At 37.4% G+C, this 25,258-nt stretch overlaps 3 protein-coding genes across 5 annotated transcripts; all 3 read right to left on the reverse strand.

The window, feature by feature from the left end:
• Positions 1-764: 764 nt before the first annotated feature.
• LOC121955283 (fatty acid-binding protein, brain) lies at positions 765-3,095 on the reverse strand. Its single transcript, XM_042503158.1, has 4 exons — positions 2,972-3,095; positions 2,634-2,806; positions 2,096-2,197; positions 765-1,032 (listed from the first exon to the last, which is right to left on the reverse strand). Exons 1-4 carry the CDS (start codon positions 3,042-3,044, stop codon positions 982-984), a joined length of 399 nt encoding a protein of 132 aa, XP_042359092.1. The 5' UTR covers positions 3,045-3,095; the 3' UTR covers positions 765-981.
• Positions 3,096-16,826: 13,731 nt separating this feature from the next.
• LOC121955282 lies at positions 16,827-19,213 on the reverse strand. The gene is made up of 6 exons (XM_042503157.1): positions 19,120-19,213; positions 18,631-18,957; positions 18,223-18,501; positions 17,440-17,541; positions 17,322-17,350; positions 16,827-17,018 (listed from the first exon to the last, which is right to left on the reverse strand). Exons 1-6 carry the CDS (start codon positions 19,181-19,183, stop codon positions 16,947-16,949), a joined length of 873 nt encoding a protein of 290 aa, XP_042359091.1. The 5' UTR covers positions 19,184-19,213; the 3' UTR covers positions 16,827-16,946.
• A 1,877-nt stretch (positions 19,214-21,090) lies between these two features.
• On the reverse strand, positions 21,091-24,713 carry LOC121955281. Of its 3 annotated transcripts, XM_042503155.1 has the most exons (7): positions 24,652-24,713; positions 24,183-24,488; positions 23,812-24,072; positions 23,677-23,703; positions 23,342-23,428; positions 23,219-23,247; positions 21,091-21,767 (listed from the first exon to the last, which is right to left on the reverse strand). In XM_042503155.1, the coding sequence occupies exons 1-7, from the start codon at positions 24,701-24,703 to the stop codon at positions 21,690-21,692; spliced, it is 840 nt and encodes a 279-aa protein (XP_042359089.1). In that variant the 5' UTR covers positions 24,704-24,713; the 3' UTR covers positions 21,091-21,689. The 3 variants fall into 3 exon arrangements, with proteins under 3 accessions (XP_042359089.1, XP_042359088.1, XP_042359090.1); XM_042503154.1 differs by having other exon boundaries at positions 23,677-24,072; XM_042503156.1 differs by having other exon boundaries at positions 23,677-24,072; positions 24,183-24,373; positions 24,652-24,690.
• Positions 24,714-25,258: the final 545 nt, after the last annotated feature.

Genomic DNA, 25,258 nt, shown 5'->3' on the forward strand with positions numbered 1-25,258 from the left:
AACTGAAAAAAACGATCATAGTTTAACTGTTACAGTGGCCATTTTCTCCTTAGTTATTTTATTTTTGATGCTTTCAGTTCATTTGGTAATAACAGCATGCTTTTACTCAACCATTATCATTTCCATAGCTGGACATTGAATCGAAATTTGAATAGCACTGAATTAAAGCATAAAAAGCATGTATTTAAATGTATTTGTCCCGAATTCACCTCTTGAAATTAAAATATATAATAATGTAAGTTTCAGAACTAAAAAACAAATAAATAAATTCAAGTTTCTCAATTTTAATTGGTCGAATTCGGATCTGAAAGTTCAAGTTGAAAATGATCAAATACCAAAATTAAGGGCAACTGAGCATGAATCTTTTGACCAAATGAATTCAACTACTGCTCTATCAAAATTATTTTCAGTTTAAAATCTCAATATTAATAAACTGAAAAAACAAACTAATCTAATATAATCTCAAAAAGGAAAATTCAAAACCAATAAATTCAGATACATGTTTTTTGAAGTAAACTACTTAAATGCTATCAATTCAGTGGTGTTTAAATTTCAACGTTGAGTATTCAGTGACTGTTAAAATTCAAATATTTATGTCCCTTAATTGCTTCCATATATCTCCTTCCTCTGCAAGGTCAGAGGTCAAGGTTTGGACCAGATAGCTATTCAGTGTCTGAGGGTTGAACCCAATTCTTTTGTAAATAGTATCCTATTTACTCTCTTACTGAATAATGAAGCTGAAGAGGCAAACATTTTCTCTGTGTTTTTTATTCCATGTTTTACACACAGGGTTACAAAGATGATCCATCCATCATGACAGAAATGTTTTTTTTTTTCATATAAAAAAATTCTTACAAAGCATGTGCAGCCTGCAGGCTGTGTACATGCAGAGGAGGATGAAGTGCAAAGAGAAGCATACAGTCAATAATAATTATAAAATCAACACTTCTTGGCTGGTTGGGACGCTGCCAGATGGAGATCTCATGCCTTCTCATAGCTACGCACCGCATGCACATCTTCAAAGGTCAAATTCTGCAGGGGAGAGACCACAGTTACCATGACAGGGAGTTAAATGCTCCAAAAATCATCATTTTACCACCAAAATACTTTTTGTTCAACAGGTCAGGTCAGTGATTGAGTGGAGGATCTAATGAGGAAGCTTTTGGCAGCTGACTGGTTGTTAATTTACTCTGTTTAATATGAGCGGACTAATTTGACTGTGAATGTGTTTTAAAAGACATTCATCACAAGTAAACAAAACAGACTGTTTGCTGCATTTTAGGAGCTTGAGGAAGACAATACAACTGTCTGAAACGTGTGTTTTGGACCTTTTTTTGTTCATTCTATATCTGTGTTTTAAAATCCTTTAGATCTACAGGGAGCCCAGAGAGAACACCTGCAGACGTTTAAATGATTCCTGAACTGGGACTGATCTCCCAGGGGCCTCAAAAAGCTTGGAATTAAAAGTTTAGTTTGCAATTTTTTTATGAATTAGTGTGATAACTAAAATAAATTTCTAAGACTGAACTTTGTAAAATAAAAAGTTGAGGCTCACTGAGGCTCTTCTTGCCCCTTAGAGGCCCCTTAGACCCAAAAAATGCAGGAGAGAGGCCTTGATCAAGAGAGGAAGGGCAGGGGGGCCCACAGTTACAGCTTATATATAGGGTCCAGAATTTGATGTTATACCCCTGATTCTTGACCTATATTTTTAAAAAAGATATTCATTTTTATTTCTAGAGCACACACAAAAAAATGACTGAGAAAGCTGAGAGGCAAAAAAAGTTTCCAACAAAGACTGTTACATTCTCAGTTGTTCTAGTGAATGGAAATTAATCTCTGAGCTCCTGAAACATCTTTCATGTTTCATAAAAATAGGCATTTCTTGGTGCTGAGTTTCCAAAATGCACAACCGGTTTCCCATATGATGATTTTATATATCTTCCTCACGGTAACCAAGTGGCATTTATGGACACGTGGCTTTCACAGTTTGAGTTTCCAGTTCTATTGCCAGTAAATATACTCGATGTACATAATGCATATTGATAAACTTCTAACAGGACTAGAATATGTGTGACCTGCATCTGTTTTGTCTTACCATGACCATCTTGCCATCCTTGAGTTCTCTGACAAACTTGGTTTCTTTGCCATCCCACTTCTGGACGTGGACCAACTTGTCTCCCTCCATAGTCACTGTGGACTGAAAGACAAAAGAGAAGAATTTTAGTTTTTAGCAAATGAGGCAGAAAATTAGCGCATTGAGATGCAGCCAAACGCTGATCTGTTTCCGGACATCTCAAGAAGGCTTGTCAGTGACCCAAAGATAGAAACAAAGGAAGCTTGATCAGAACAGCATTTGGAGATAATACTTTTTAAACGTATTATCTATTCTGCAAATAAGGTGAGACAAGTGGTAAGAATGAAATCTTTGATGAATTATTATTTATGACTTCTATGACTGGGATTAAATTGAAGCCAGGTTTCAGCACTTCTGATATTGCAGGACACTTCTTGTAAAACTCCCCCAGCTTTGGCCACAATGTTAGTGCCTGAATTTGCAGATTACCATTGTGTTTGGTCCTAATAACTAATGTCTATTTTTTTTCATGAAAAAGAAATGCTCTCTGTCAACTTACTTTGCAGTTCCTGTCATCAGCAGTGGTTTCATCAAACTCCTCTCCCAGCTTGAAAGAGATCTCTGTGTTTTTGAAGGTGCTCTGGGTGCGAATCACCACCTTGTCACCCTCCTGGCTGATGATCACAGTCGGCTTGGTCACATTACCAACCTGCCGGGTGGCAAAGCCCACACCTGACCGAGACACAGGGGTGAAATTTTGCTGTTAGTGAGTGGCTGCTGTGGCACAAAAAAATCTGACATGATGCTATTTTTCTGCCTCGATTTAATGCATTTGTGAGCCAAATTAAACAAAATAGATAAAGGTGAAATACATTTATAATAAGGGCTGTTACTCACCAATTGCTTTCATGTATTCATCAAAGTTCTCACTGTCAACCAGTTTCCAAGTGGCACAGAAGGCGTCGACCATGGTGAAGGTTTGCAGAGAGGCCAAGTAATCTCCAAAGCACACTGAACAAGCTGCAGCTTTGCAAGTTTTCCCCCTTGTGTTATTATTCTGCTCCTTATTATTATGCATGGTGGTGGGTGGCACCAACCTCTCATTGGCTCAGGAGATTTTCTCCGAGTTGTGATTGGACATCCAAATTGGGTCATGGTCTTGTGGACCCTTAGACAAGGGGGGAAAAAGCTAAATTAGCCCATTTGTATGCTTAATGATGTAATTACTCTCATTCATGAGTGTCGGTTGGGTTAGGTGAGATAAAGTTTGATTGTTGCCACTCCCAGCCAAGAGAAACTGAAAAGTAAGTTAAGACCAAAAACCTAGACATTAATTTACATTTCACTGAAAGTTAAAAATAATTTGATAAACCTCAAAAGGAAATGGAAAACACCAAAGTTCCCTCAATGTTTGTAATTTCTCATCTGAAACCAGGCCTCAGAGAATTGGTGGTAAATGTGATCTTTAGGAACTGATCCACATTTAAGTCTGAATGAATTTACTCATCTTGAACCCCCGTGTGTCAGAGACAGACGGGCCTTCTTGTGTGTGGAATGTGTCATGTACTGCAGGGGAGCTCCACTGAAGCAGAATCAGTTTGTTTGACAGCCCTTTGTCCTAAACTGCATTAACGACCCCCCCGAAAAACTGCAATTTCTTCATGCTCAACACACTCACTAATTACTGTCTATACATGTGTGTGTGTGTGTGTATGTGAGAGAGAAAGAGTCGTTCTTGCTTTTTCACACAAAGTAAATGTATGTTAGTGTCATGTCTGCTCTAAGCATTGTGTCAAAGGAAGTTAGTTCTTCCCATTGGAAGCAAACTGACTTCATAAGGCAAGTTACAACTAATACTGTCAACAAATGCCTTGTTGCTCAGACACTAATAGTATCAGTATTTCTGTCCCTGTCCCTCAAAGCTTTATTTTCATGATAAACATCAGTTTGAAGGGATCTTTAAGGTCTTCAGGGTCTTTTAATATAATCTTTTGTTTTATATGAGCCAGTGTATGTTTTCTCTCTTGCTGCTGGAAAGTGCATTAACTGAAATACTCTGGTTACAGATTTCAGGTATTTGTACTTACTGTTTTATCCAGTGGCTGGAAAAGTAGCAAGATCCCTTAGAGGCTGTTCTTTAGAGGGAAGAGGGTGGTGCAAAATTGGAGGAGATACTTAAGTAATAGTTAAGCCCTGGGTGGGGTGTTTAAATGGTTAGATTTTGTATTTATTTGATTTTGTATTTGAATAATCAACAACAAAGTCGACCGACCCCCCCCACGCACACACACACACTTTGATTAATAATTGCTTCACGTTCTATGAGATCATCATATGTTTGTAGCGTGCCCTCCTATAAGAAACAAATCTCTAAAAAGTTAACTTAAACAGCCCAATTTTCAACTTTGTGACAATGCACTTTCCAGCTGATCCAAAATGTTTTTTTTTTAAAAACAGCTGATTCACGCAAGAGAATTTTGTCAACCCACAGAGGAACACTTCATCCAGTATTTTCCTCTGAGACGTGGTGGAGTGGAAGTTGTATGAAAGGGAAATACTCTACTACAGTACAAGCTAGCTTGAATCTGTACTTAAGTGCAGAATTTCAATCTACTGGAGCAGTTTCAGCACAATACAGGACTGAATCTGTGGTTTTGTGTAAAATGGTCAAGATCGCATTGGAGTATGCTTGAGTTTAGTTTAGGCTGTGCTGTGCAGCTGAGTGGACAGTTGTGAAGGATCTCTGGTGCCACTCTGTGGTGAGAAATGGAAAAGGTGTTGCGTTTGAGATCTATAAGAGGTGAGGTGGAAATTTTCAACAGTATTTGCCTGTGGACAAAAAAACACCAAAAATACTAAAAACAACAAAATCCATCCCACTCTTTATTAATTAATTAAAGCATAACATGGTTAATCAAAGTTACTGAGCAAAAAGCAATATACAGTGAAGTGGTACAATAAAACAAACAAGAGTTCATTTTCTAAAACCTTCATTCTGCTCATACAGAAGCACAATCCTAAACTGGTGCTGTATTATCACTTTGCCACTAATAAGACAAGAAAATGCACAACATGACAAACTGAAGTCACATTTATTATAATTCTGCATGCTTAACGCTCTACACCCATGATTCAAACAATTCTGCAATCGCTATAAAAACGCGTCATCTTATTTCTTTGGTTTTTTGATGGAAGCATAGAAGTGTCTGGGATCAGCAGAGACTTCAGCAGAGGAAGAAGAGGAAGCTTTCAAGGTGCTGTAGGTCACTGCATCGCCTCCATCATCAACATGGACCTACAGGGACAGAACACAACTCACGAATGACATCATCTTAACACGTTTCTAATTTTGCTGCCCTGAACAACCGATGTTCACTTCCCTGTGGGGTCTATGTAGTGAAACTATTGTGTGTAAAGTTGACATGTTGGTCTAATGGCGACGTTACTGTATAAGAAAGGAGGAAGTCCATGACAAACAACATATTTCAGTATCTGGTAACCATGAATGCTCAAAGTAAATTTCACACCAACCTGACCTTTAGTTTTGGACTGACATGAGAATAAAAAATCAAATACATATTGACTTTAATTTTAACTAGAGTAGAATCCCCAATCAGACAGCTCACCTTGGCTTTATGTCCTTTCTTCTTGGTGTAGGTGATGGAGGCGTAGGCAACGCAATCTTCAGGATCAGTCTGAACAGAGAAGACAACATAATAGCTGCTCAATAACATGTGGATTCAAACTCACTCACTTTTAAAATAATTTAATTCTGCTCTATATTGTGAGCACCACATTTTCAACATCTGTACACTATAACCTTACACAACAGTCCCAAAACAAATTCTGACGATATAAAACTCTCTGGATCTACACATTTCATGGTAATAAGCCACAAACTCTGCTTCCATTTGTAAAATCACAATTGTGTAATTATTCAGTTTTTGGACTCACCACGTTTTCATCCATTTGTGTTTTGTTCCCTGAAAAGACAAAAAAAGAGTCAACTTTAGCTTCAACAGTAAAAATACAGGTTTATCAGAACTTTTTGTTTATAAAAGTTTAATCTGTTTATATTTTCACCTTTAGTTCTTCTCCATCTGATGACAGCCACAGTGATTATTAAGAGCGCTGCAACACCCAAAGCCCCAACGACAAACTTCCACCAGTCTGGAAAGAGAAGATAGAAGTTTTGAATATATTCAGAGGTCATTTGGTGCTTTGTTAGTGTGCTCTTGTGCTGTCTCTTTAACTCTAATATCTGAATGAATAAAGTGATTTTTGTGCGTTTGTCTCCAACTGTCTCTACTGACTGTAAATGTAGGTCTGTTCAGTCACCTTGTCTTGTTCCATTTTTGTCGTTATCAGATGCAATTTGGTTAGTAACTTCCAATGTGCTCATTTTCACTGATGTCCAATATTTTCCTGTTGTTGATGGTGATTCAGATGTTGTTGGTGATGTTGCAGTTGTTGTTGGTTGTGGTGGTGGCATTTCATCATTTTCTTAACAAATACATTTTAAAAAAATGCAACAAACATTATTCAGAAAAATCTTCATCATAAAGCAAATGAAAACAAGAATGATGAAATATTAAAACCTCAGATCTTAACAAATATTTTGTGTAACTGTTTAAATCAGTTTGAAGTAATTTTAAACAGCTCATCATGTTCTCACCTGAGGACTGAGGAGGGCTGAAGGTGAACGGATGAACTGCTTCAGTGTTAACATCTGTCACTTCACATTTCAGTAACTTATAAACTGTTGACTTCTGATTAAGGCGAGATGTTGGAAATGTGACAGAGGCTGAACATGTACCCTCTGATGTCCTAAAGTCATCCTCATTACCCTCATATGACCATTTCACTGTGTGTTTACACTGTCCATACGTCACACAGAGCAATACCAGGTGACCTGATCACTGTCCTGACGTTCACTCACTGGTGAAGATGGAGATTTTGTGAGAGAACAAAAAAAGTAAAAAAATAACTTCATCACTGTAATCATGATTATCATGTTTAAAAATATTATTCAAACAAGACCGTTTGAGCTGAAAACATTAAGATGTAAATACTTACTGTTAACAACAGACAGATAAACCTGAGAGTCTGGACCTTGTTGTCGTCCTGATCTGAGCTGTCTGCAGATGTAACGACCAACATCCTCATGTGTGACCTTCTTTATAACCAGAGAACATTTCTCTGTAACTCTCAGTCTGTCTGATTTAGCTCCGGCTTCTCTGTGAATCTGCCCGTTTTCAAACAGCGTCACTGTGTAACTTGAATCACTCAGGAACCAGATTGTATTTTCACATCTGCCCTGATCATGTATCACATTTTCAAAAGGCAAAGTGACGTCATCTCCAACTAAGGAAAATATCTGAGTTTCTGCTGCTTCTGAAAAAGAGAGAAATGAAGAACAAGTTCAGTAAACTCGCCATTTTACAAACAACATTTACCAGACAATTTAACAAAGTACTATTCAGTGCAGTACAGTATCAGTGCAGTTTTCTAATGTTTCTTTCATAAATGTGTGTAAAATTGTTACCTGTACACTCAAACACCTGCATCAGAACTGCAGACATGATAATCCATCTGAATTCAGCCATCACGTTTCTCTCTTGGTCTCACGCTTTCAACAGTCAAAGTCTCGAATGTGTTGCTTCTTAAAAATGAATACAGCATCTGCTTCCTCTGATAATAAACTTCCTCAAACTGACTTCAGTCTGTGTCTTCTTTGACTTCATGTGTGACATCAGCTTTTATTCTCTATTAATTTCTAAGTTTTGATACATTTTGCTGGTTTTATCTACAGTGATTTACAGTGACGGTAGCTGCAGGCTGGGTCTTTATCAGCAACACAGAACGTGTGATGATTAATAATAACACAACTTATATTCTTCAGACAGTGTGTATTAGAAAGCAGACAGGATTCATGGTGTTTGACAGCACACATGAACAGACAGGTGACAGACGTGGTTGAATGTGATGACTTTGTAGCAGCTGGAAAAGATCACAGATAAGATGATGCTTTACTGGTCTGAGATCTGTTGGTTCCTCATCATGTCTTTGCTGTTATTTTTATGTCAGAACTAAAGAAGAAGTGATTTAGTGAGAATGTGGGTAACAGCAGCAGGACGCTCTGGTGTTTGTTTCTTGAATGATGACCACATAGACATCAGAAACACATGAGGCTCACAGGAACAGACAGTCCACATGTTATTAGGACACAAAGAAATGCTTATCAGTTCTTAAAACAGTTAAAACACTGATGAGCATCCTGCTTAACTGTCCTTAACTCTTACTTTGAGCCTCCACAGTATGTAACAGCATGTCTGTTCATATTTTTACATAAATACACATTTTGTGCTCCTCTGCTCACCTTAACATTGCGGCACAGTGGTGTCTGAGTGTGTTTGACATCAGTACTTCAGCTGAGGTTTGAAGGGTTTTTCATGCTATATGCTGTGAGCAGGTTTGAGGAAGTGGGCATGTAGCTGGAGACATAAAAATAGGCAGAATGTGAGACACTGCAGAGACAACTGGGCGTTTAAGATGTGAGAAATGTATCTGTGGTTTGGGGTTTTTTTTTTATAGGCTCACTGTGTCACTGTGAATGTGAGAGAGTGGGTATGCAGTTGGAGGAACAGAGAAACACAATGCAGAGGTGACGAGCTTGATGTTTAAGATGTTTAAGAGATGTAAAATGTATTTACATTCATATTAAGTCACAGTAGGTGGTCGTGTGCATCCAAGATGTCTGAAAGTAAAATTCTCAGGTCAATACAGAAAGAAATCATTAAACAAAATGAATTGGTTGGCTATTTATTTATTTGCATGTTATATTGTAAAGAGTGAACTCTGACTGAGTCCATAAAGCTCCAAAAAGCTAAATAATCCCATAACACCTGAACACTCCATTAATTTGTCTGAACAAATATCAGAGTGAATTTTCCTGGAGCTCTGAAGAGAAAAACAGTTATCACAGATATTAGGAGGATTTCAGTCACAAACGTCACCAACACGATGATGTCCAGAGCAGACCAACCTGTACAGGCTGTGCAACAGCAGCACTGATGTCTTAGGTGTTTTGTTATTTACATCATCAAACATCAGTCACTTAACACATAAATGACTCACGATGCTTTGACCCAGAAAGTTCTTCTCTTGTCAGTCAGTGATGTCTTCATGTCTCTGTCTTTAACCTCATGCAGCCACATCACTGTGTGTCTACACACTCCAGATGTGGACACAGAGCTGTTTAAGGTCACCTCATCGCAGTCTTTATAGAGTCAGATTACAGCTACAGTAAGAGGTCATGTGCATCCAACATGAACATCTTTTATTGCACTTCTCTGTATTTTCTTGTCATCTTAGATGTATTTATATGTTATATTGAAAAATGTAAGAGCCCAGTGCAAACAGAGCTGTTTAACCCAACAAAGTTTATGAGAGCAGAGAGAACAAGAAGTGGACTGATAAGCAGAGAAAAGCTTGTACTGACATCAGTGTGTGTGAGAGACTGAGAGCCAAGAAACACCTTGTCAAATAAATCTATGCTTTTTTCAATTTGCAATTCAGATAATTACATTCAGCAACAACAAGCACACTGTTGTTAGATTATATTAAGACTCAAAGCTCATTAAAAATACTGTAGTCCAGTATGTTTAAATTAAAGTTGATCAAAATAACTTCCTTTGTACACTGAGTGATAAAAGTGATGCAAATCTGCTTGTTGGCCTACCCAAAAAAAACCCAAAAAAACTACAACCCATAAATCTTCAACTTTTGCAACAGGAAGCGATTTTGATTTGAGGTTAGATTCAGCTTTATTGTTTCTGCACAGTACAAGTCCTGAGACAACGTCATGCAGTTTAGCATCTGAACAGAAGTGCAAAAGGCAGTTCAGAAATTCTGTGTAATTTACATTTAGTGTAATAAAACATACAGAATGAGCAGCGAGGGTATATATGGATATACTGAGATATAAACCGGGTGAAGATGTTTAGTAACAAGCAGTGCAGGTAAAAGTATAACATCTATATGGAGTAAAGTATACAGTGTATAGACTATAGATCAGATAAATACAGTATGAACAGAAGCTCAATGGGCATGAAACAATTATTTAAAGACGTTAAATAAGAAATAAATAAGTATAATAAGTTATGCGTTCTGCTAGATACAGTTAAGAAGACAAAGTTCTGAACTGAGATCAGATTTAGACTTGAGGATCTTTGTCAGTCCTGCTCAACAGCTCGGCACAGAAATCACATTCAGTCATCAGAAATCTTAAAACCATCTTATGAATTTATTTTTACTGACTGAAGTAAAATATGATGAGATGGTGTCTAACAGCGGTGGACTCTGTGCTGAGTTGATGTTGATGATCAGTGGAGTCAGACAGAGGAAGAACGGTCTGCAACATTTTCATAGTCCACCGTACCTTCATCTACACCTTCATCTTCAACTTCATCTTCCTCATTATGCTCCTATGAAAATGAAGCACAGCAATGTTGAAACACAGAACAGCTGCAGAGGAACAGATGGGTTTTAGCGCCTTGCTCAAAGGAACCAAAATGAGTCGAAATCCGTTTTTTTTTTTCAAATGAAGACCCAACTTCTCTGATTTTTTGACTTTCACTGCTTCACATTTAGCATGAGGAAATCCAAAATAATATTACATTTAAAGATTTCCTCCCTGATGTGCTTATAGTGTCCAAAGACAAACATTTACCTGATTTTTGATGATGCCCCTCCCACTGTCTTTAAGGCTCTCCTGACCAGCCTCAGCAGTCAGGTGGTTGAAAGTGGACGGTCGTCAGCTGATTGATGTCACCTGAGTCGTCACAGTTTAATCCGCTGACCACTCCTCACTTTAAATCAGTTAAGGGCTGAGTTTGGCCAGAAGAGCCTTTAGCACAGTTCAAACTAAACACAGTTCATAGGTGAGTGAACCTGAGCACATTGACAGGATTATTTAGATTTTCAACTCACCATGTTTTCATCCATCTGTGTTTTTTTCTCTGAAAACACAAGAAGCAAAAAAGAGTCGACTTTAGATTCAACAATAAAAATTTAGTTTGATCAAAACTTCTTGTTCATAAAAGTTTCATGTGTGCATGTTCTCACCTCCAGTTCTTGTCCACATGCTGACTGTGACGGCACTTATAAATGAGTGCTGCTAAACCCACAGACACATAAATGATCCTCCACCAGCCTGGAAAGAGGAGATACGAGTGTTCAGTATATTCAGAGGTCCTGATGATTTGTTAGTGTGCTCTTGTGCTGTCTCTTTAACTCTAATATCTGAATGAATAAAATGATTTTTGTGTGTTTGTCTCCAACTGTCTCTAACTGTAAATGTAGTTCTGTTCAGTCACCTTGTCTTGTTCCATTTTTGTCGTTATCAGATGCAGTTTGCTTTGTAGCTTCCCATGTGCTCATTTTCACTGATGTCCAATGTTTTCCTGTTGTTGATGGTGATTCAGTTGTTATTGGTGATGTTGCAGTTGTTGTTGGTGGTGGTGTTTCATCATCACCTTAACGAATACATAAAAAATGCAACAAACATTTAGAAAAATCTTCATCATAAAGCAAATGAAAACAAGAATGATGAAATATTAAAACCTCAGATCTTAACAAATATTTTGTGTAACTGTTTTTAAATCAGTTTGAAGTATTTTTTAAACAGCTCATCATGTTCTCACCTGAGGACTGAGGAGGGCTGAAGGTGAACGGATGAACTGCTTCAGTGTTAACATCTGTCACTTCACATTTCAGTAACTTATAATACTTTGACTTCTGATTAAGGCGAGATGTTGGAAATGTGAAATAGGCTAAACATGTACCCTCTGATGTCCTAAAGTCATCCTCATTACCCTCATATGACCATTTCACTGTGTGTTTACACTGTCCATACGTCCACACAGAGCAGTACCAGGTGACCTGATCACTGTCCTGACGTTCACTCACTGGTGAAGATGGAGATTTTGAGAGAGAACAAAAAAAGTAAAAAAATAACTTCATCACTGTAATCATGATTATCATGTTTAAAAATATTATTCAAACAAGACCGTTTGAGCTGAAAACATTAAGATGTAAATACTTACTGTTAACAACAGACAGATAAACCTGAGAGTCTGGACCTTGTTGTCGTCCTGATCTGAGCTGTCTGCAGATGTAACGACCAACATCCTCATGTGTGACCTTCTTTATAACCAGAGAACATTTCTCTGTAATTCTCAGTCTGTCTGATTTAGCTCCGGCTTCTCTGTGAATCTGCCCGTTTTCAAACAGCGTCACTAAGTAACTTGAATCAGTCAGGAACCAGGCTGTACTTTCACATCTGCCCTGATCATGTATCACATTTTCAAAAGGCAAAGTGACATCATCTCCAACTAGGAAAATATCTGAGTTTCTGCTGCTTCTGAAAAAGAGAGAAATGAAGAACGAGTTCACTAAACTCACCATTTTACAAACAACATTTACCAGACAATTTAACAAAGTACTATTCAGTGCAGTACAGTATCAGTGCAGTTTTCTAATGTTTCTTTCATAAATGTGTGTAAAGTTGTTACCTGTACACTCAAACACCAGCATCAGAACTGCAGACATGATAATCCATCTGAATTCAGCCATCACGTTTCTCTCTTGGTCTCACGCTCTCAACGGTCAAAGTCTCGAATGTGCTGCTTCTTAAAAATGAATACAGCATCTACATCCTGTGATATTAAACTTCCTCAAACTGACTTCAGTCTGTGTCTTCTTTGACTTCATGTGTGACATCAGCTTTTATGCTCTATTAATATCTAAATTTGATACATTTTGCTGATTTTATCTACAGTGATTTACAGTGACGGTAACTGCAGGCTGGGTCTTTATCAGCAATACAGAACGTGTGATGATTGCTGTCAGTGTTTCCAATAACGCAACTTATATTCTTCAGACAGTGTGTATTAGAAAGCAGACAGGATTCATGGTGTTTGACAGCACACATGAACAGACAGGTGACAGACGTCATATTAAGTCAAAAAAGCAAGGAACAAAATTACAGTCAGAGAGAAAGTTATGAGTTAAACATCAGAGGCACGAGTTTTTTGTTTGGCCATACTAGTATCAGTCACTAATTTGTTTCCCACCTTCTTGTTGTGGGTTATTCTGCTGTTGATCCTGTTGTTGTTGCAACTTCACCTAATCAATTAAATAATGAATAACAAACCTTACAATGTGAAATACTGCAGTAACTAAATAAGAACAAATGATATAATATTTAAAATTCCAAAATACATCTAATGTGGTTAATTTCTTACATTGGGATAATGACAGTATTACTTTTTGCACTTGATGTTAATGTTGGTTTAGTCGTGGAGGTTTTTGCATCCTCTGCTGGAATGAAATAGCAAAAACATGTTCATTATCTGCACTGACTAAATCAGGAAGAATGATGTCATTTTAAGACTGTTACTTTTTACATAATGATGAAATGATTTTAAACAGCTCATCAGAATCTAACCTGAATCCTCAGTCACTTCAGACCTAAGTGACTCACGATGCTTTGACCCAGAGAGAGAAGTCTGAAAAGCCACAATGGTGAGAAAGGAAAACAGTAGAAAGGGCAGGTGTAAGTATAAGATACATTCCTTTTTTTTACACTGCCGACTCCACCTGCTAATGACTACCAACTTATTTTTAAACCTGATTTTATATCATTTTAAATTGTCTTCCCATCGTTAAATTAATTTTGTAATTGATTCTACCTTGTATATCTTATCTCTTTTCTCTTTTATTGTAAATCTGTATCTTCGATTTTGTTTTATATTTCATTACTCTACAAAGCACTTTGAATTGTATGTTGTTGTTCTGAGGGCTGTATGACACCATACAAAATTAGTGCCTTAGCAAGGTATTCTTTAACCTGGCTAGATTGCCATGGTAACTTATGTGGCAAACTTAACTTGGTCAGGAGCAGGTTATGTTCTGAGTTTAAAAAGCTCCTTTCACAAGCCCCTTGCCAGCTGAGAAACTGAAAACCATATTAATACACTTAATTTAAATTGTTAAGCCGTAATATTACATTAAATGCCACCAAACGAAGCCATTTTCACATTTTTTTCCCACAGGAACCTACAGTTTACCACTGATGCAGAAAATCTGAGTGAGAATATTGTTTTATTTGATTCACTGGGTTGTTGTTGCTCTCAGTGAGCTACTGAATGTGTCTGTAATGCTCTTTTCCAGGCAGCATTAAATACTGACATTTCACTATATTTTTTTAATAAGAATGACATTTAATAAGCTAGCTGAACATGTCATTTGACTCGTTTTATGTGAACGTGCTCCGGGCCTGAAGCAGAGAGCCCAATTTAACAGAGACAGGTTATCTCCAACCGAGGCTTTATGGTTTGTTGAGCCAGCGCAAAGTCTGTCTGTGTGATGCAGCCCCCAGATGTGCTCAATTCATTGTTGTTGCAGCATCACTTCAACAAATACAACAACAAAATACAACAAACTGCACAGTTAGAAACAGAACTTCAAACAAATAGTTGTGAATAATTATTGAGTTCAGTTTTAAGTGATTTTCAACAGCTCATCATATTCTCACCTGGTTTCTCACCTGAGGACTGAGGAGAGCTGAAGGGGAACAGATGAATTTCTTTAGTGTAACCATCAATCACTTCAAATTTCAATAACTTGTAATAGTTCAGTTTCTGGTTAAGAAGAAATGTAGTTATTGTCCCAATGTCTGAGCAGGAATGCTGTGATCCCATCCTGTCTGGAAAATCATTTTTATCACCCTCATACAGCCACTTCACCGTGTGTCTACATTCTCCATATGTCGACACAGAGCAGTTTAACGTCACCTCATCATTGTTCTGATCTTCACTCACTGGAGACATTGTGAGGGAAAGACAACAAAAGTAAAATAAACCTCTTAACTGTAATCATGGTCATCGTAATGTTTCAATCTCTTCCAACAAGACGGTTTGAGCTGAAAACATTGTGATGTAAATACTCACTGATAAGTCTGGACCTTGTTGGTGTCCTGATTCGTTAAACATTCTGCAATTATATAGACCAGCATCTTTATCTGTAACATTTTCTATCGCCAGAGAACAGTTCTCGGTAACACTCGGTCTGTCTGATTTCACTTTGGAGATTTCACCAATCTGCCTGAGTGTAATCAGCTCCTCTGCTGCTGTGTTTGTTAATTCACTGAAAAGCCAAGTCGTACTGTTACACTTATTCTGATCATGTATCGCGTTTTCACAAGGCAAAGTGATCATGTCCAGCTAAGGAAGATTTCTGAGTCTCTGCCGCTGAAAAAGAGAGAAGTGAAAAAAATTTCATTTAACTCATCATGTTGCAAACAAAACTTCAAGGAATACTTAATAATGCAGTTCGGTTTTTTTTTTAGTGTGTGATATTGTTACCTGTAAACCCAAACACCAGCATCAGAACTGAAGACATGATAATCCATCTGAATCCGGCAGCATGTTCCTCTCTTGATCTTATGCCTGCAGTACAATCAAAGTCCCAAACGTACTGCTTCTTAAAATGAATACAGCACTGTGATACTTTGAGAGTCACTACTTCAAACTGACTTCAGTCTGTGTGCAAACTAAACTATGGCTTTTGGGAGGGAGAGGGGTGCTTAGGTGTGCCTCAGTGAGAGAACAGACTGATTCTAGTTGTAAAATCCCTTTTTACACTGAGATTGTACCATTGAGTCACTACAGCAACAGTGAGAGGTCGTGTGCATCCACCATGCACACTTTTGCAATGGCACTTTCTTCATAATTTAATTCAGACAAATGTCAGTGCCCAATGCAAATAGAGATGTTCAAACCAACAGAGGGAAGGTTTTTTAAAAGACATAAGAGAACAAAAATTGGACAGCTAAGCAGAGACAAGAAGAGAGAGAGCTAAAAAAGTTTTAATCTGAAGGAGAAGTGATTTAGTGAGGATGTGGGCAGCAGCAGAACCCTGCAGGTTTAAAAAATAATGAGCACATAAATGTCAGAAACACATGTGGCTAATGGGAATAGATGCTATTGGTATAAAGAGGTGTTTATCAAATTCTGTTGAAAACTACTTAAACTCCTGGAGGGTTTAAGGTCACTGAGACTAGTTGTCACAGTTCTGTTTCCTGGTTTGCCATTGTTACGGGTCCCAGGGATGACTGTAACAATAACAGAAGATTAATAAAATGTTCAAGAAATTCCAGCAAAACTGACAAAGTGTATTGAATTAGAATCACAGACTCCACCATTATCTCACAGTAGTTGGTCACGTGCATCCAAAACTGCTGAAAGTTGCACGTTTGGGTCATTTGGGGTTCCTTTATATCTCTGTTTAGACATATTTCAGTGCAAGTGCAAGTACATGAAGAACTCCCAAAACAAAGTCTTGGATGAAGTGGTAAACATTTCTTTATTGTATATTGTTATCATATATTATTAAAAAAAGAAACCTAAAACCCCAACAAATATTCACAGAAATGCAAATGGAAAGTAGATTAAAATTCTGCATGTGTAGAAGTAAAACTGAACTCAAGCTGCCGTAGCTTCAATAACAGGTAGTACATCACTGAATAAGACAATCGAAGGAAGAAAACGAGTCAATGTTTTTTTCCTGTTAAATCAATTTAAAATTTAGCATACTGCAGAAAATGCATCTGATGCAAGAAGAAACTTTTTAAATACAAGATGAATAGCTATGCAAAGCTAGATAACATAAAAATGACTGCATAAAAACACACGCATATTTCTCACTCAATTTCTCAATTAGTCATCTAAAACTCTAAACTCAAATGAATGCAATGCTTATTGGACCCATTTCGCTGAAATGTTGATGTTGATATGGAAATTGTTGTTGATCAGTGCAATCTGACAGAGACTGAGGGCTCTTCAACGTTTTCATAGTTCGCCACACTTTCATCATTTTTCACCTGTGAAACACAACACAAACAAAACTCTGACACACTCTCACTGACAACTTCAGCAGCTGTTCAGTTACTGTCTGACCTGATTTTTACTTAAATGGCTGCTGGACCTGAACACTTCATTGTTTAGCTTCTTACTGAGTTTGAAACAGTGAGACATCCACAGTCCTTGCATTGCAGTAACATGAACAGTCGCCAGCGGGAACTTAAACATCATTCACACTGACTGACAGTCCCTGATCATTCATAGACATTTTGTTTTTTTTATTTCATACATCAATTCACTTCAGTTTTTATTTTCCAACTCACAGTGTTGTCATCAGGTGGGCTCTGGTTCCCTGGAAAATAAACCACAGAGGAGGATTTCAGCTCTGCAGTTACAGTTTGTTAATTAGTCTGAACAAATGTCTGTGTGAATTTTTCTCACATGGAGCTCTGAAGAGAAGGACAGTAATCACAGTTATTAGGAGGAGTTCAGCCACACGCATCACCAACATGATGTAGTCCAGAGCAGACTGACATGTAAAAGCTGTGTGATCAGAAAAATAATGTAGGAGAAGAAAGTTATTATCAGGAACACAAAAGTAGTATAATGTATAATGTATAATGTAATAATATAATGTAGCTAACTATTTAATTTTAGTGATTTATTTGAGAAATAACTGTATTAAAAACATAATACATTTTTGCTCAGTGTATGTGAACCCCTGACTCACAACTTATCTGTGCACTGGCACTGACTACATGATTGGTAGTTGAAGTAATTCCTTCCTTTTTTTTCCTAAAAAGGTTTGTGTGCACATGTATTTAGATGCGTGCAGATGTACAGAATATTTCAAAAATACTGATATGTTCAACAGTCACTGTGTGAAGCCTTTCAAAACATTTAACCTTTTACTGTCGATGCAACACAAACAGAAAACCTCAACCAGCATATAACAGAGACAAAATGTTTTTGTCACTATCTTGAAATCATTCATCGCTAACTGTGCATGTAAGCGGTCAGATTGAGATGTGACTGATTGAGACTAAGTAAGACACTGTTATGATGTTACCTGCTGTTTTAGTAGTTGTTGATTCTGTTGCTGCTGTTGCTCAACAAACTGTTCTGATGTCATTTTAAAACCTCAAATCCATAAAATGAACAAACACTTTAGTTATTTTTTTCTCGTTAGTTTGAAGTGACTTTAAAAGCTCAGCCTGTTCTCACCTGGTTTCTGACCTGACGATTGAGATCTGAAGGAAAACTCCTGCACTTTGTCATCTCCAGTCACTTTACATGTAAATAACTTATATCTTGATGTGTAGATGGAGAGGGAAGTCTGAAAGGCCACAGAGGCAGAGCAGGGTGACTGTGATGTATTTATGCCTTTGTTGTCTTCATCCACTTCTTTACCCTCAAACAGCCACTTCACTGTGTGTGTACATCGTTCATATGTGGCCACAGAGCACTTTAACGTCACCTCATCAGTGTCCTCATGGTAACTCACTGGTGAAGACGGAGATATTGTGAGAGAAAGAGTAAAATTACCATCATTACTGTATTCAGAATTATTGTGATGTTTCAGTGTATTGTTTTAACAAGACAGTTTGATCTGAAAACAGTAAAAATACTCACTGTTAATAACAGACAGATCAACCAGAGCGTCTTGACCTTGTTGTCGTCCTGATTTGATCTGTATGCAGCCATAATGGCCAGCATCCTCACGAGTGACCTTCTTGATAACCAGAGAACAGTTCTCTGTAACACTCAGTCTGTCTGATTTAACGTTTTTACCAATCTGCCCAAGTTTAAACAGTTCTATTGTTAGAGTGTTTCTTGATTTGCTGTAGACCCATAAAGTGCTGTCACAGTCAGTCTGATCGTCTATCACATTTTCACAAGGCAAAGTGACATCATCTCCATTTCTGACGGCCAAAGAGCCACTAAGCAGTCCGACTGATGCTGCAGGGAAGATGAGAGAGAAAACTATTCAACTCTCTGGAAAACAAACAAATTATTTGTCTGCCTCGATTAAACAAAAGTTTGGTGAGAAACTAATATTTATAATAGCAACTAATGAGCTATTTTTTAAATGTTTCTTTTATGGATGTGATATATCCTTACCTGTAAACTGAAACACCAGTATGAGCAATAAAGATGTTTTAATCCATCTGAATTCAGCCATCATGCTTCTTTAATCTATCTCTGCTGTCGAAACTGTCCGAGTCTCTACAATGGTACGTCCTGTAGAGGAAAGCAGTATCTATTAGCTGTGGAAAAGAAGCGACTACTTCCTCTTAGTCTGCCCGTTTCTCATGTAGGTGGAGCATCACAACTTTTTGTCTCTGTGAAGTCTGAAGCAACCATCAACAGTGACTTGCATTGAATGATCCCCAACTCCTTGATTAGAAATATCAGAAAAAATGAACATTAAATTAGTCAGAGGTCACAGCAGCGTCACAAAGATCCTGCAAAACTGGATAAAGGATGTGGATAAAGAGGTGCTTGGAAAGAAGCTGAGGAGATTTTACCAAATACGCCCCTATGATGCATTTGTGACACTGACTTTTTTCATTTCCTGACTAAGGAAGTTTGACAGCACTCAGATAAGATTAAAGATACGTATACATGTTTCTCTGGTCAAGTGTCTGTAAATTATTTTATCTTACCAAACCTACACAACTTTACTGTCCTAAAACTAACCTACGTGACATTACTATCATAAAAGTAATCTACGTGACTTTGCTTTACCAAAACTAATTTACTTAATTTTAATTACCTGCACCTAACCTACATAATTTTACTTTTCTAGAACTAATTTACATGACTTCACTATCCCAAAAGTAACCTACATGACTTTAATTTCCTAAATCTAATTTACGTGACTTAACTTACCTACACCTAACCTACTTTATTTTTCTGAAAATAATTTGTAATAATTCGACTTTGCTTTCCTAAAGAGCAGAGGGTGGTGAGAAAGCAAAAAGTGGTGAGCTTAGCAGAGGCAACCCTGTATTCTGTGTGTTGTAAAAGGGAGAGAGCCACAAAACACATTGTAAAATTGTATGTAGCATATGCAATATTAAATAAAAATGCCCTAAGCATAGAAAATTCATCAAGAGAAGTATTTCTTTACAAGTTTTCTTGGCATGATGTTCTGGCTGCTTTAAAGGCGTTTCTTTGAGTTCATTAGCAATCAGGACAACAGAGAAAAGTGCCAACACCTGTGTTCAGTCAGAGAGCTCCTGTCCTCATTAGCAGTGACTGCTTCATATGTACGTACTCACCTGTGCAGGTAGACGGCCCCAGTAAGTATTGAAATACTTAACCTTAAACTTACAGCTAATGTGCACATATGCACATAAGACTAAAGGTACACATAATGTTTGAGCACATGGTCTGCAAAAACACATGCACTTACACACATGCAGCTACTGATCCTAGTTTTCTAAAGTGACCGACCAGCAGAGTGTGGCAAGACTGATTCTGACATCATCATCTAATTGTATTCAGAGTGGGTACACGCTGTACTCTGTAGGCGTCACGATACTCAGTTCAGTTTATCAGAAACACATCAGATGCATGTTGAAGCTAATTTGGAGGAAGCTGAAGTCATCATAGAGGCAAGACTGTTATTTCCTCATCGCTCTGTTTTTGCATCACATTATCTATTAATCGTTTGCATCTCACCAATGGACTATCACGTTATAGGAACGGTGAGTTTTCTTGCATAAAATTACTAGTTATATTTTTAAGGATATAGTAACATCGGATGACCAGTGATGACTCTAAAAAACATTTACCCTTTTTAAAAAAAGGCTCACTATCTAGTATTTGTGTGTACTTCAGATCAAAACTACTACTTTTGGTAAATATGACAGAGCTTCTGTTTTTCTGGTAAAAGTAATATTTGGATGCACATTTTTTTTAGACAGCACAGTCAACCTGCTGCAAAAGTATCCCCTCTTCATAATACACAGATGATTCCAGACGATGGAATTTAGCAGGTAGGCCATTTGCAATGGAAACATGGATTACAAGAGAAAAGTATTGTTTAAAATTAACTGAGTGATTGAGGCAAGCAATGTGGTAAAACAGTGATTTTTATTATTCAGTATCGCAGTGCCTGAGTGAACAAACAGACATAGGATTGCGTTACAGTGTCTGGATCTAGCTTAAAAACCAGTATCATAGGGTGAACAAGTAATCAGCTCCATGTTAAAATTAAAATATTGTCTGAAATATTTATTTAACAAGGAAAAAAATGGCTGCTTGGTTTTTCAGTTGACATTCTCTGTTCAGTACAATAAATGATATAAAGTTGACATGTACAGAAAAGCATTTACTCTGCAAACCTCATCAATAAAACAGCAATTCTAAAATGATGAATTAAACAATCCACATGTTGTTGTATTTGATTTACTTAGGTGAAATCAAAGCATGAATACATGTGGTCTCCCGCGGCCACAGGAAAACTTCATAGCAAAAAACCTGCCTAGGCTTTGTTCCTTAGCTGAGAAGCTGGGATCACCACCTCTGTCACCCGAAATGTTTGTTGCTTATGTTTACATGCATTGTGTACATTTGCATGTGTAGCCTGAGCGTTTGAGCTCTGTCCACGCAGTGCATTAAGCGTTTGCTGCAAACAAGTGTGTGTACTTGCTGGAAGAGCACAATGAAAATGCAGTTTTTGATCAGTGTAGTCTGACTGAGGCATAAAGGTCTCCCAGGTTTTCATAGATTACTCTACCATTGTCTTCATCGTTGCGCACCTGTGAGAAAACAGCACAGCACACTTGAGATTCTGTTCTGTGAGTTAGCAGCTTCTTAGTAACGCCTGAGGCTTTTAGTGCTATGCTCAAGGAAATCCCAGTGTTGCTTTCATTATTTCATCACTTTCTACTAAAAAAAGTAGACCCTATCATGTGTGCACATTTGTGTGTGTGTGTGTGTGTGTGTGTGTATGTTGTGTGAGTGTTAATGAAGTGTCTTGTCAGAATTACAACACATCTAAAGTATATTTTTCCCCTAGTTTACCCAAGTTTGTCATTTTAAATTCCAAATATTGTATAATGTTTAGAGGTTTTTATTTAACTCTCCAGTGATTTTGGGGGCTGTAATTTGTGGAATTGTATTGAAAAGTATTAAATTCTCAGGTTTACGTCTTATTTGCGTCCCCACCTTTTTTTACCTCGTATTTCAATTTTTGTTTATTTTCATTCATTCAAAATTCCTTTGTTTCCCCCTGTCTGTGTGTGTCTTTGGCGTGACTCACCTACAATCTGCTCTTCAGCTGAACTCCTCACACACCTGCAGCCCTTACACACCTGCTGATCATAAACTCTGATTTCAAGCCTGATTTTATCCTGGCTTTCCTCTCCAGTCTTTGCCAATTTGATGTGAACCCTTTTGTGGACCCTCTCACTTGCAAGAAAAGAGACCCTGTTGCCACAGTTTTTTTAATACCACAAACTGAGCATTAAATCGTTTACACCACCACCTGTCTCTTGTGTCTGTATTGTGGGTCCTAATGACAGCTGCTAGATTATAACATGTTGACTGGTCAGTCCACCACTTTGGTTCTGACTGAAATATTTCAACAACCATTGCATTATTTGCCATTAAACTTTTGACAGACATTCATGTTCCCCAGAAGCCTGCTGATCCCCTGAAATTTCCATAAGGTCAAAATTTGTATGTGTTCATTACTTTAGTTTATGGACAAATACCTTCAAAACAAATACAGAAAAAATGTGGATGTAGTTTTTTTTATGAAAACCACAGATACGTTACATAAGCACAAAAACCAACTAGTTATGAAAGGATCATGTCGTGGTTAAAAACGTCCAGGTTCGATGGCTGAAACGCAGCTGGGAAATGCTGTGATGTGCCATAAAAAAAATTCCCAGAGTTGTTAAAATCACCTACGTTGGCTACAAATGCCATTGGGAAACAATGTGCTTCTTAAAGAAAAACACACCCAGGTCTGGTGGCTCACACACGGCTGAGAAACGCAGCAGGGAAACATTGTGATATGTTTCTTTTAAAAAACACCCAGGTTCAATTAAAAAAAAAAAGAACAGGTTTGGTAGTGCAAGCACTGCTGGGAAATAACTCTTCTCTTATTCTGCTTTTTCTGAGTAAAAAATTACATATATTTGTGAGCAAATATAACAAACAAAAATCAAAACAGAAAAAAAATATGATTCATTTTGAAACCCACCATCTTTGCATCCATCTGTGTTTTGTTCTCTGAAAAGACAAAGAGTTGAAAAAGCAGGTTAAAAGCAAGAAAAAGCAGGTTAATCAAAACATTTATAAAAGCTGAACCTGTGACTGTTCTTACCTTTAATGTTAGTCCATATTCTGACAGTCAAAACAGTTATTACCAGTCCTGCTATACCCACAGACACAATGATAAATCTCCACCAGTCTGGAAAGATAATAAAATCTTTTTAAAAAATGGCTACATTTTTCTGGTCTATTTTAAATCCTGCATCTTGAAGAAAATTGACCACTTTTAAAAAAAAATAAATGTGGTGAAACATTCTTAAAAAAGAAATTAAATAAAGAAAATCAAACCATCTTTATTGCTGCTAAAACTTCTGCCATCAGTAATGCATCACGTAAAATAAATTGTACATTAGTTGTCGAGGGTGGGGTGGGGGGTTCGTTCCCTACCTTGTGGTGATGATGTTGCATCCTCTCCTGAACCAATACAATAATATATGGTATGAACCTTATGTTTATCATTTGCAGTAACTATATGAGAAATATATAATCCTTTAAACATAGATTTTAAACAGCTCATTTCACCTGACGACTGATCGCTGAAGGTGAACTGCTTCACTTTTCCAGTGAAAATATCGGTTGCTTGACATGTGAACGATCCATAACTTGATGTGTCATTGTCATGGGAAGCTATAAAGGTCAGGCTAGCCGAGCAGTAAGACTGTGACGTCTTCACATCTCTGATATCTTTACTGCTAAACAGCCACTGCAGTCTCTGTGTGCACCATCCGTACGTGGACACAGAGCAGGACAAGGTCACCTTATCATTGCTCTTACTTTCCTCCACTGGTGAACATGGAGATATTTTGAGAGAAAGACAACAAGATTAACTTCATCACATTATAATGTTTTAGTGTAACGTTCTATGATGACAGTTTGCAGATACAAATACTCACTGTTAACAACAGACAGATAAACATGAGCGTCTTCACCGTGCTGTCTGCAGCTGTAACGACCAACATCCTCACCGGTGATGTTCTTTATACCCAGAGAACATTTCTCTGTAACACTCAGTCTGTCTGATTTAGAGGTTTCACCAATCCGCCCAAGCTGAACCAGCTCCACTGATGGTGTGTTTCCTGCACCACTGAAGAGCCAGTTTACATTTTCACACTCATTCTGATTTTGTGTCATATTTTCACAAGGCAAAGTGACATCATCTTCATCTCTGACAACGAAGGCCAAGTATTGTCCATTTATAGCTATAAAGGAAATCAATGAGAAATAAGAACATGACTTAATCTGAAGTGGGAAATTTAGGCACGGACAAACAAACCTGTACTGCGTTAAATTACAAAAAAAAAAAAAAAAAGGAGTTAATCAAATGTAATAACTGCTGCATTATATGTTTGGTTGTCTTCTTACCTGTCAAAAGAAGCAGCGTAGATAACATCTGAATCCATCTGAAACCAGACATTCTGCTCTCTGTGTGTCATCATCTCATGAACTAATGTTTCCTTATATAGAAATGTTTCTGTTTTTTTACGAAAAGTTAGCATCACTTCCTGATTACTTAAGTTGGATTTAAGTTTCTGTAAGTGAAGGAGGAAATGTGTTTGCATGATGGTGTGTGTAATGACTTAACATAACCTATAAAATCATGTAAATATTACACCTTTTGTGTAACATTGAACCAAGATGAACAAACTGATAATGATACTTGATAAGACACAACATTGCATGAGATATCAGTTACCTTATATGTCTTGGTTATTTGTCTTCTGAACCTGTATGACATGTTGAAATATGTACAGGAAGTTACAGTTCTTCCAGTGCATTCATAGTTTTAGACTTGTTGTTTCCCTTTTTGTCCACCTCTCATTTATTATGCTTTTGGGACTTAAAATAGTTCCTATTTTAGAAAGGATAGGATAGGATATTTCAGTGTTATAATAATTTAAGTTCAGATGTTTAACAGATCAAATATTTGAGAAAGGGGTGTACTGGTGGCCTAATGGCAGTGATAATACGG

The sequence above is a fragment of the Plectropomus leopardus genome, chromosome 16, assembly GCF_008729295.1.
Source record: "Plectropomus leopardus isolate mb chromosome 16, YSFRI_Pleo_2.0, whole genome shotgun sequence".
Lineage (NCBI taxonomy): Eukaryota > Metazoa > Chordata > Actinopteri > Perciformes > Serranidae > Plectropomus > Plectropomus leopardus.